Source organism: Falco cherrug, chromosome 7 (assembly GCF_023634085.1).
Source record: "Falco cherrug isolate bFalChe1 chromosome 7, bFalChe1.pri, whole genome shotgun sequence".
Lineage (NCBI taxonomy): Eukaryota > Metazoa > Chordata > Aves > Falconiformes > Falconidae > Falco > Falco cherrug.
Window position 1 is genome coordinate 36,431,921 of NC_073703.1, and position 12,798 is coordinate 36,444,718.

The 12,798-nt window shown below is 37.5% G+C and overlaps 1 protein-coding gene across 15 annotated transcripts in view; it reads left to right on the top strand.

The window, feature by feature from the left end:
• Positions 1-12,798, top strand: part of CDC42BPB (CDC42 binding protein kinase beta) — a 98,657-nt gene that overhangs the window by 39,283 nt on the left and 46,576 nt on the right. For all 15 annotated transcript variants that reach the window (XR_008733059.1, XM_055715248.1, XM_055715249.1 and 12 more), the window contains exons 3-5: positions 1,506-1,589; positions 5,047-5,142; positions 9,612-9,760. Coding sequence is in view for 14 of the 15 variants with exons in the window: in XM_055715248.1 (XP_055571223.1) it covers positions 1,506-1,589; positions 5,047-5,142; positions 9,612-9,760 (329 nt within the window). In the remaining variant the exon portion in view is untranslated. The remainder of the gene's footprint in view (positions 1-1,505; positions 1,590-5,046; positions 5,143-9,611; positions 9,761-12,798) is intronic.

Sequence of the window (12,798 nt, forward strand, 5' to 3'; positions counted from 1 at the left end):
CCAAGCAGTGTCTGCAGGAGGTGGTTATAGGCCAGGAGACACTGGGATGTAGGGTAGCTGTGGATATTCTACATTGCTTACAGAAGCTGCTTCTTAACGCCGTGTCTTTCCCAGCTTGTGTTTAGGGCCAGATTCCTATGTCTTTCCTGTGATGGGTACCTGCTGGTCCCTTCCTTAAGGTGTGTTTCCCTTACATGACAGTGGGCAGGTGTCATTCATCCGTTACGTGACCCGGTGAGTGGAGCTTCACTCACTGTGGGGTGGAAAGCTTAGGTATGTGTCTGCAGAGTGAGATTTCTGTCTAAATAAGAATATCCCATTCTTGCGTTACTGGAGGGACAGTTGTCCCCGTGCCCCTCATCTGGAGTTTCTTTACTGGTAAGGTGCAGGGAGGTATTGTATTTCCCTCTTCCCTCAGGACTTCTGACTTTGTGTAGTGTTGCTCTGCTTGACATACTATTCCAACCTTGGTTTATAGTCAGCATCTTCCTAGAGATGCTGTAGCTCCTGAATCCCTTACAGATAAAGAGTTTTTAAGCAACAGAAGAGGCGAGCTGTTGTGATTTCTGTTAGTTTTCCCACTGCTATTCAGAGCTCTGTTGGAAGTGATGAAAGCTGGTTGGTTTTCCACTTCTGAACTAGAGACAAGCTGAGAAGCAGCAGAAATATTCAAGCAGTCCATGTATAGTCCTGTGAAAATGTTGCTGTCTTGGTTGCGATGCCTGCTTTTCTTTTGCCAACTGGAAGAATTTTGTGGAAATGATGGCTTTTTACTACAAGAATTAGTTTTGGTCTTGGAGAATACAAGTCTTGGAGAATACAAGTCTTGGTGAAAATAAAGTCTTTGCATTCCTAAGCCTTGAAGTTTTTGTATTCTTCTGGTTTTTCTTCCACTGTACAGCTACTGTTCATAATAGACCAGTCTAAGCAAGTCTAATACACAGGATGCATAGTAAAATGCTTCAAGCAAAATGATGAATAACTAAATGAATACTGTTTTTGCTTCTTTTAAAATATCTGTATATAGTACACAAAAGCATAGTAATTTGCAAATATCTATCAAGTTTCTGAAACCTGAAATGTGAAGACAAATTAGTCAAATGTAGTGTATTTCTATTCACAGCAGCCTTTCTTGTTTTCTCAGGCTGTCCTTTTAAATGTTGCCTCATTGGCTGAAGGCATGGCGTACAAGCATCGCTTTTCTTGGCAAACAATGCAGCTTTACTATGCATGTTCATATGAAAAGCTTCATGCTTCTCCTGTATCATCCACCATGTACTTGATCACGAGCACTTGACCACACATGGTGTACTGTGTACCAAGCACATAGTAGTAATGCAGGAGGAATATAGAAGGAACAAAGATTCGAGCTATAGTTTATCAATATGTGAATTGACCGCTGACTCCTTAGTAATTTTTTTTATTAACTTGTGAACATTAAGCTGTTTGAAAATTGTATTTCTCTGACCATGCTTTTGTTAAATAAAGGTATCTTATTATTTCAGGTTGCAGTTGTTAAAATGAAGTGTACAGAGCGCATTTATGCAATGAAAATTCTAAATAAATGGGAAATGCTTAAAAGGGCAGAGGTAAGTAATATGGTTCTTTAATGCAGAGAATTTTTAAAATGGCATTAAGAAAATTACATTGAAGCTCTTCCAGATTAGGAAGAATTATTTCATGACCATAGGAGCTTCATTCTTTTTTCTTTTTTTCTTAAGCTGTTCTAATGCAATCAAGTCTGACAGTCGCTTCCAGGCATCTGTTGTTCTTAGTATTACTGTGTATTCATTCACCAGACAGTCTGCCCTAGTTCTTACCCTGAATTTATTGGCCAGATTTTTGTTTACAATAAAGGCAAGTTAAAGACTACATGAAAGCTGAGATTGGTGCTACTATGACATTCACAGCTGTATACTAAAACATTATGAAAAGGTCTTGTGTTCAGAAAGCATACATTAAGGAGCCTTGCATCCTACAGTTTGTAACAGGATTTATAGAACTGGTGAAACTATAAATATTTTGGAATCCACAGACCCATTGTAAAACAAAACATGTTAAGAAGGTAAATGTGTTTAAGAAAGGTATTTTTGAGGAAAGGAGACATACACTGTCACAACAATTTATGTAAATGTGAATGGGTACTTCACAGATTAGGAAAGGACCTACTAAGAATATGCCGTGGGAAGTGGCATATTTCTACTCTTGCACAGTAGACGAAAACCTTATGGCAAATGTAATATTACATAAGTCAGCAGGTAAATGAGCAATAGGTTTGAGGGGAAAACACATGTAGTGCATTGGTACTTGCAGCAATTCTGTTAAGGGGCGAAGGCTAGTTGTTTGCTGAGGACTGAGCCTGCTGACCCTTCCCTGTCCCATTCTTCTGTCCCCTTCCTGACACCACCTCCCCCCAGCCTACCCTTCCTAGTCCCTCCCTTTCAGTGAGTCAGTGCCAGCTCTTTTCCTGTGAATAAATCTTCTCCTCCTTGTTAAGCACCTCTTCACCACTGCCTTTGCCTGATTTAGTCACACTCTGTCCATCAGCCCATGCTCTTCTTTACAAGCAGCGGCAGCCACTGCTACTTGCCTGTTCTTTGAGCTGTCAGGAGAATTCACACTCTTGGCTGTGCTACATCAGCAGTTCTGCGTGAATCCTTCCCCGGTACTGGGGAAATTTGGTGCCCTTTCTACACAGATTTCAGTTGGGTTAATTCATTGGTCGGTATAGAATTGTTTTAAACCCAAATGCTTGTAGGGAGCTCCCAAACTCTAATGGAAATACAGCTATGCTGGCTTCCTTCAGTCATTTTTAAAGTGACTTAATTAAATTATATACTTAAATAGCTGAAACTTTTACATGTACAGATGTCCTGAGAAGACAGCTGTTTACAAGTGTCTTCAAGTTGCACGACTAACTCCTCTTACCCTCACAGGCGGACAAGAGACAGAAAAGGGTTATCCACCAAGAAAGATGTATAATGAGCAGTAGTATTCACAATACACACGTAAGACAAGTAACAGTCCAGCTAAGATTTCTTTCTGCTGATTTTCCTCATCTGCAAAGGATAATAAAAGAACTGGTTTTGCTGCTGTGCCTCTTTGTCTTTTCCTGATCGGTTTGCTCGCTTGATTTGGCTTTTCTGGGTAAGCAAGACTTTATAACCTGCATACCAAGTTCATAAAACATCTGGGTGTTAAAATTTCCCAGATGTGTTAAAACTTGTTAGTTTTTAAAATGAAGCCTGCGAAGATACAGTAGCCTCTTAAGTGGGCAGTTCCACTGAAGAGCAGACTTCAGGTATTTTATTATCCACTGTATGAGTGGTCTAAGCAGAACATACTGGGTTATGTTTGTTCTGTATGACTTAATAAATGTAGCAGAAAATTATCTAAACGCTACTCATTTGTGTACTAGCTGCAAGAAAAAAAATACGGTGAGAAGCTGCTAAAATACAGGAAAGATTAGTGAATATCAGCTGACATCCTTAAATGGGTTGCAAGCAAAAATAGATACGGCATTTATGTTGATAAGGTGGACCATTTGTATTGGTTGTTCTGACAGCAAATTACATAGTCATTAGTATGTTACTGTTGACAGTTCCAAATAAGTCCTGACTGGCTGGTTAGGTAGCCTGTCATGCTTTTTCAAGGCACGTCTCAAGGCCTTTTAAGCTAGTGTAAGCAGAGAAAGAGTGTTTTATACTTTGAATTCATGATGCAAAGTGTTCAGCAGCATTACTGGGTTTGAAGTGTTCATAACATTCCCTGGCTATTTGAGGTTGCACAGTGAACTGGATCAAGGAACTGATGTCTTTGAAAATAAACAAACTAGTTTTCTGTGTTGGCAGCCTGCTCACATTGTGGTGCCAGAAGAACTGAGAAGTGCTGTGCTCTGGTGCTGAGGGCAGGGAGTAGGATTACTTAGAGCTGCTGTTGCTGCCAAACTGTTTGTAGAGTGATACTTTGGCCTTGCATTCATAAACCGTTAAACCACTGTCAGTTAACGTTTAGTTACAATTGACATCTCTCTGCACCAATAATTACTAACTTCACAGTGCGGCTACAGTACGGTTGCCTTCAGTAGGAATGTAAACCGGCTTTTGCTTCCTTGGTGGGGAAAAATGGTTGAGATACCTTTGTAAGATAAGTATATGGTAAGGATTGGGCTTCCTGGGCATGTGCCTTCCATAGTACATTTTCTAAGACATCTGGACAAGTGGCAATGACAAAAAAGAAAAATAAAGTCCATCAGTGTCTGGAACCCAAACACTTGAATCTGCAGCTACTGAATATCCTAGCAATGGCTCTCTGAATTGAGAGTAGTGGAAGAATCGTCAGATCTGCATTTTGATGGTTCTGATCCAATGAAAACGTTAATATATTTTCATTAAGGATGACTCACTTGAAGTTTATGAAAGTTGGTTTTATGTAAAGATGCTGAGAAAACCTGTTGCACAGAGCTTGCTTCTCTGAAGTGTTGCAGTGTGCTATCTGAAGTAGAGGAAAGACTGAAAATGAAAATGTATTATGCTTGTCAAAGATAAGACAGTAATAGTAAAATCTCTTATTTCCTATAGTGTGTTGGCAGTGTCTGGAACTGGAACTGTAATGGAAGAAAAGTATATATGTGAAACTCTCTTTTCACAAAGATCTTTTTCAGAAGAACCAGGCTTACTTTCCTAAAGCCATGTTCTTTCTGCTACAGATTGCAGTGACAAGTTGTCATTTTTCTGGCTTTTAAAAATACATTATGAAACAAAGATTCAGTGTTGGTTTGTGGGCATTTTGTGGATGTGTGTGTTGTGTGTCGATTGTTTTTGGGGGTTTTGTTTTTTTAAGGTCGCAGTCAGGATTAGCGTGACTGAATGCCTGACTACGAGCCTGCAGAGATTCCCTGGCTTGTCACTTGTGCAGACTGAATTCCAATGAACAGAGACCTCTGTTCAGTAATTTTAAATAATCCCATAAAACATCCATATATATTCATCCTGTGAAAACTACTTGTTGATGTTGACAATGGCTTTTTCCTCTCTCTTCCTTTAGACAGCTTGCTTCCGAGAGGAGAGAAATGTCTTGGTGAATGGAGATTGTCAGTGGATTACTACATTGCACTATGCCTTTCAAGATGAGAACTATTTGGTATGTTTGATTCATCAGCAAATAAAAGCTTTAGGTTATGAAAGAACTTTATTTTTAGTACATTTAAGGATATTAGTGCAATAAATCAGTCCACCTCATGCCTTGCAGTGGTGTTTCAACACTCCTGTTTTCTCCTTGAAGAAAAACTTGAAAGGGACTGACTAACTCCAGGAGACTGAGAAAGTCATGTAGTACTATAGCATACAGAGGTTTAGTTAAGCACCTTAAATTAACTAATCTACCTTGCATAAAATATTGGATAATGCTGTGACTAAATAATTTGAGAGGTATTAACTCTGTCAGAGTAAGAAGTATTTTAATTTTATTTTAAACTTTCAGAATGTCTTTTGAAGCAAGATTTTGTTTAAAAATGGCGAACTCTATTTATAAAACTGATTATACTGGTGTTTTAAAAGCCTGAAGAAAAAAACCAGCCTATTTCTTAAAAATATTTAAATAAAATAAGTTTTTAAAGTAGCAGTTTGGTCATCTCAGTAGTTTGAGAGACTTCAGCAACTGTTTATAAAGAAAGTCATTATTCCTATTACTTTTTTTAATGATGGGTTACTAGAGCTATAACATATAAGCTATGTTTACCTTAGTCATGGGAGTCGAGAGAGAGTGGTCAGGAGCGAAGTCAGTAAAGCCCCAACATATTGCAGTTATACTAAACCATAGAGCTTCTGTGTGGCTGCTTGAGGCTGGGTTTGCAAACCTACTATTTCTTTCACTGACATAGTTGTAATGTGAAAGTTTTCACCTTCTTAACCTTTTTAGATAGTACTGCAGAAGCAACTCATGATTATAAATAATAATAAAAAGGTATTGATAAAAGGCTGCCAATGAGTTCAAGAACTAGGCATATGAAACAGAAAATACTCAAACATTTTCACAAGTGCTGAAACAAAACAAATCATTTTGACCGTCATGTTAAAAGTATTTTCAGAGTAACAAGCACATCACAAGCAAATAAGTAGTCAGGTCTTAGACCCTCATTTATGTCCATTGAATTCATTGTGATAAATCGAGATTTTCAACCTCTCAAATTTTAGTTATCTGTGGCACTGCCTCATGAAGATAGCTCGTAATTGCAAATCCCCTCAGAACCAAAGAGCCTTCAGACTTGCATATAAATAACCTAAGATCCTGTAACATATTTCCAAGTAGCTTGTAAGAATGCAGCTACCTAACAAAAAATTGTTAGCTGTGCAAGGTAGCAAGCAGTAGTAATGACAGTACAGAGAGGGCTATAGTGGTGTTGATACCATCTTACACAAATCTGTTCCAAGCAAGCTATGGCAATATAATACATTCCTTTTCCTGAAGTTCCCGAAGATATTTAGATGTTGAAGTTTCACTTGACAGCAGAATTTAGACATCTAGCATCTAATTTGAGATCCAGTATCTAAGAAAGCAACAACTCTGCCTGGCAGGCAAAGTCAGCAGATTCCCAGCATGCCTGAGATCTAGTTCTGCATGTGCTAAGATGCTGCCTTCCAATTTGGTCTGTTACTCAGCATCCATCTTGTGTCTGGTGCTCACAGATGGAGTGTATCTGCATCTCAGTCACTCTATTGTAAATGATGCTTGAAGAAAAAGTGAAACACCTTTCAGTGTGATTTTCATCCAAAAAACAGAGCAGAAGGTTCTCTTCCGTACTATCTTAGTGGTTTACTTGTCCAGAGGCTAAAAGATCTCTCTTCAGTTCTCTGCTCAGCTTGAAGAAGTTTATAGCCATGTTTTATCACATCTTGAGAGAGTGCTGCCGTGTTAGAACCTGGGCAGATTGGTTTACTTTTTAGCCATGCTGTTCATCCTTGATCCTTGTAGAGTGGGAATGCAAAGCTGAGAACAAAACAAGAACAGACAAGAGAGCTTGGTTCTCCAGCCTGGAGTGGACATTGGTCCTCTGAAAAAGAAAGCTCTAGGTTCTGGTATCTGCTCCTAGTGATATTTGTGCATTCAAATTAGTGATTTTTTAAAAATGCAAAACCATATAAGCTAATCCCAAAGCAGAAAGAGAACCTTGGTGTCTTTCCAACGCCTAGGGCTTTGCCATCCTCCTCTGGCTGCGTGATAAAGGGTTCAGAATGAGATAAATAATGAGAAGGTAAGATGTTAAGGTAGAAAAGTAGTAGCTGCCCTTGGAGACTCTAGAAGTAATTGGGGTTTAAAAGTAATTGGCGTTTTATTTCTTTTATTTAATATCAGTAGAGCATGTGATGATGCAGAACTTAAATATAAGCAAGAAACACAAAATTCTACAAAAATTCTGTTCTGGAATTAATTTTCTGGTTCTGCTCCTGTAGTTTTAAAATATTTTAGAGGCAAATACACCACGTGGTAGTGTTTTCTAAACAGTCAGTTCTTAAATGACATTGCATGGAAATGTTAGTGTGGGGTTTAGAAAGCTTTCGTAGAGACAGCTTGAGTCAAGATAGGTTAAGTAAGCCTTTGGTGATTTTTGCTGAAGCCCGTATGGTATAGGTAAAATATAGTCCATGAATATTAGAAACATACATGGTACCTGAAGTTCTTCCAGATTCAGATCTGTTAGTCTTTTTGTGACTTAACAGACAAACTTTATTTTCCAGTCTCATTCACATAGAAAGGCTTATGTGTGTCTGCCTGCTGACAACCTTTTAAAGGCTTCTGAGTATTCATGAGAGAGTATTTTGATGTCTTTTTTTTTTTTTTTTCCCCTTTGATTTCCAACTACTCTCCCTGTGTTTGATGTAGTCACTTCCTTGGAAGAAATGTGATACCTCAGATTTCAGCATCAGAATAGCCTTTATTTTAACCCCATGTGAAGGGAGAAGTGCCTCCTGGCAAGAAGATCGTTGTGAATTGGGAGATGAGTAAAATTTGACTTTCTTACAGAAGAGGCTTCATCATCTTCTTCTGATCCAAGTGCCTCATTTCATGAGTCAGCTGAGTTCTTGCTGATTAATGAATGCTGTGGGAGCTGAGGAAAGTGTGTTACCTTGTCTTTTAGGCAGGATACTTTAGCTCCCACAGAAGGCTCTAGAAGCTCTCTTAGCCTTGAATGTGTGATAGAATACTTTTAATACAGTATCCCTTTTAAAAGATCGCTGCTTCCTATCTGTAGCCTTTTGTTTTCAAACACAATTGTTACATGTGTACAGTGTTACAACACATGTTTAAAATTCCTTGATGGTTGCGCAATATGAGCTGATTAATTTCAACATAAGTGATGAAATTTTCCTGTCAGGTTAAGCTATGTTTTGAATAAGATGGAGAAAAATATCAAAACCTATGCCTTTTGGAGTCAGTCTTCTAAGCCAATAGAGAGTGAGGGAATGGTTAATATTGCACTTTATATTCTTTTGGGTTCCTATCTTCTTTAATTTGCTTCCCTTGTGGAAGATAAATCTGTGGCAGGGACAGTAGATTGTAGGTAACTTTACCTTGAGGAGAAAGATAAGATGACTGCTTTGAAAAGTTAATTCCAGAATAAGTAAAGTTATTCCTAAAACCAGGTATCAAATCATTTTGGGAAGCAGTGAACAAAATTGCTCAGGACTGGTAGTACTGGATAAAGTCATACTTGATTATTTGTTGTCTGTATTTAGGTAGATACTGCTAGGAAATAACTAAAACCGTAGTTATTTTTATGTGGTATGAGAAACAAATAGCAAGTCAGAGTCCTTTTCTTTCACATTACCCTGTCTGTGCTGGTCCTTTCCGTGGATAGAATAATGGCTGATGGGCCTAGGAGGCTGTTTACTTTTTCATTGAAATATATTCGAAAGGGCATTAATGTTTGATTTTTATATTTCCCACTGTAGTGCCTTTGGCTTGACAGTGCTTCTAGCTTGTCATGGGCATCCCTAATCTATAGTGTCATCAAGGTCCTGCCAGCTATGTTATGCATCTATGATGTGGCATGTGCCAAGATGAGTGTTTGAAGATGTTGATATGATGAATCCTACTTTTGGAACAACTAGTAGTATTAAAATGGTGCCAAAAGTAAAAGTAGTAATAAAAGATATATTTTGGACTAGATTGCATTAAGTATTCTTTTTAACTATTGTTTTTTTCTTCCTGCATCATCTGGAAATGCCCTGTTTAAGGGTTGATAACCTCCATTAATTTTGGTGATACGAGAGCATTTTCTTTGTGTGACACTGTAGATAAAACAGAAATAAACTCACACTGATTTACTTGTTTGTTGCTGTCGTGTCTTGTTTTTTTTATTTTTTTATTATAAGAACTGAATACTGATGTGTCATCCTTCCTGTGTATTAAAGGAATATGATACCTTTTTACACTAAATAAGCAAATAAAAGTAATTAAAAAGATTACAAATTTTGACTGGTTTCCCCAGGCACAGGGAGAAAAAAAATCAGTGAAAGGTTTTTTTTCAGGGATTGCCTAATGAACTCTGTTTTTTTCTTTTTTTACCAGCTGTGTTTCTGTACTTGACTGCTTTATTTTTCCCTTTTCAGTATCTAGTGATGGACTACTATGTTGGTGGTGATTTACTGACACTTCTCAGTAAGTTTGAAGACAAGCTTCCTGAAGATATGGCTAGGTTCTACATTGGTGAAATGGTGCTTGCTATACATTCCATACATGAGCTGCATTATGTGCACAGGTAAAATACTGTCTCACTTGGCAAAAAATATATGTACAGTTATATTAAGTTAATCCTAAAGGTATTGCTACGTATACAAATGGGCACTGTAGCCACAGGCAAACTACTGTGAGTACTTGCTTATTATATACTGTATAATAGCTGTATAAGCTATTACATTTGAATATCAAGTTTTGATGGATTGGTATTAGAAGCAGTGACCTTTATCTAACTTTTTACTAAAGCTTTTATTTTTAATCATGCTTCTTGACTTATTCTCAATTCATTTAATGAATATTTGTCTGCCTTTGTCCAAGCCAGTGTAGAAGTTTAAAGTAGTTTGAATTCTCTGCAAATGTTTAGGCATTCTGCAAAATTTACGCACAGTAAGCCCATGATAACATCAGTGCATCTGTTTACCTCAGATCATCCTCAAACCGTTTTTGGAATGAGTAGGCATGTGCCAGTTTAATTGTTTCTGCACAAGGATGTGTATTCCGGATCAGTGCCTACCATCATGTTAACTTAGGTTGTGTTCTGTAGTAAGTAGTTAAAAGTATGTAATATTCCTTGTTGTCTGTCAGAGGAAGCAGGTCAGGAAGGTAGAGTACACTTTATATGCTCATTTTTTGGCTTCCTCTTGGATTTTTATTTACAATTAATGTTTAAAAGACACAGAAATCTCAAACTATAATGCTTTGAACTCTTCTGTTTGGACTTTGATAGCTGTTTCAAAACCTTAAAAGATCAAAGATAAACTCTGTAATACACCTGTGAGTAAACATGGACAGTGTGTGGGGATTTTAAAATGTTCTGAACTCAGAGTTCACTAGAGGCACCATTGCACCCATTTCTCGGGAAGGTGGCCTGACTAACTGACCAGCTACATCTTTGAATGGGGCTGAATGAATGTCTGTTGGTGGCAGAAGGAATGAATGGCTTTGAGGCCAAAACATATGCTTTGAATAGGAGATGTATGAATGCCCAAGAAATTACTGCTTGGCAACTGGAATTGATTAGGAGGAAGCATGATTGCTCTGGAGAGGATTTCAAGGACCCTTTAAAGGCTTATATGACCTGTTAGCTGTAGATAGGAAACAGTGGAGCTCAGAGACGAGGCATTAAGCTTTTCTGAACAGAAGCAGTGTTCGCTTAGGCAAGCGAGATCTCTGCTTTTCTACTTTGCATGCAGATGTGTTGGATGGGATTGGCTTATGCTTCGGAAGGCCCAGTGAGCAGTGTTCTTTAAAAACCAACCAACCAAACTGGTTTATAGTTTTATATAAGTTTTAATAGTCCTCTGCACCTGCTGAGCTTGGCTTGCGGTTATGGGACTGTAAGAAAGTGTTGACAATATCTGGAACTGAAATGTATGGAATGAGTTTAACAACAGAAAATGATGAATGAATTTATCGGGAAAACATAGCGAGATGATTTGATTTTCTGGGTTAGTGCATATTTTTCTTTATTATAACAACTAAGTATGCATTTAATTTATGTTGACAGGCATAGATTAGCATTTACTATTTTGTCTTAATACTGCTAATGAGCACCAGTATTAGTAAAGTTTCAGTTATTAATTTCAAAGCATTAGCCCTTGGTTAAAAAGTGTTAATTCAAGTTTGTGTTGGAAAAGATTTATCAGATTGGCAGGATTTTTACACATGAGGACCCTTTGTTAAACCTATCATGGTTTTTCTCGTAAGTTTCCTCAAGTGTGAAAGTGGAATTCAGCACCTTAAAAATCAGACCTTGTCAGCTTCCACATCTATGTAGCAAGGTGTATTAGAGCACATTTTTTTCCTTGTTCCTAGTAATTCTGCTCTCTTCCTCAAAAATTAAGCTGAAGCTGTTGTACAATTTTTAAGTTTTTGGGCACATGTAGTGGCATTTGGATCTTCCCATTTGAAAAAAAAAACCACATTGTTTTACAGTGCGACAGGACTGGTGGATCTAAGGTAAAGCACATGCGGTTTTATTTAGTACTAATAGGTAGTATTATTTGAATAAATATGAAATCTAAAATAACCCTAAGTAACACAAGATGACCATTTTATAGGTTTGGTTATCTTTTTTGGCTAGCTTAGATAACTATTCTAAAAAGGCATGATGATATGCTAGGCTGTTGGGAGCTGATCCTGGATAGTGTTGGCTAAAGAAAGGGAAGGAGACTGGTATATGTTACCTTGGAAGACATGGATGGTTTTTTTTTGCCTGTGGAATTGGTGGATAACTGAGCTGGTTTTGCTGTTTTGCTTTCTGCACTTGCTCTTCTCTCTTCCTTTCTTGCCGCCTCCCAAACATATTGGCCAGGTGCTCTTAAAAATCACTTGGGATATTTTGAGGCTATTAATTTAAAAAAAAACAAAGAGCATAGTATGTATCAGGACTGTCTTAAGTTATCTGAAGGATTGATCTTTTACTAATACTTTGTGTGAATTTTAGTACAAAGTGATGAAATAAAATGTGGTTAATTGGTTGACTAAATTCAGTTAACATGCTTTTCAGTAAATCCTTTTTGGCTACCTTCCTGATATCAAAAAGGAATGTAAAGTAATGAGCTAGAATGAAATGGGAGTTTTAGCTCCCTGTCATTTAGTAGCCTTAAAATTCTATGTATCATTTTATACCCTGCTAATATATATATAAAACCAGGAAAGACACAGTTTGATATTGGAAGCTTTCTAATGTTACTGCATCCTGTTGAAATGGCATTGCCTTAATCCCAGAGCTGGAGGAATTCAGTGGCTTATTAGAGTAACTGCTGCATGTACACAGGATGCAAGGGTCTTCAGGTATTCATAAAAGCAAATGTGCTGTGCAGTAGCGTGTAGAAAGTCTTGAATAGCAAATGAAAATTACTGGCCAAAAGCAATGCTGGATAAAATTTAGAGAAGCAGGAAAAAAACTTCCTAGATAAGAAGTAAGAAGTTAGTTACAAATCTTGGCATAAACCATGAGATTAAAAGATTGCCTTTCCTCTTTTATCTTTCTTCCCTTTAAACAGTATATTGTGGTGCATATAATCTTGAAATTATGTTGAAGTGAACTGCCTATCT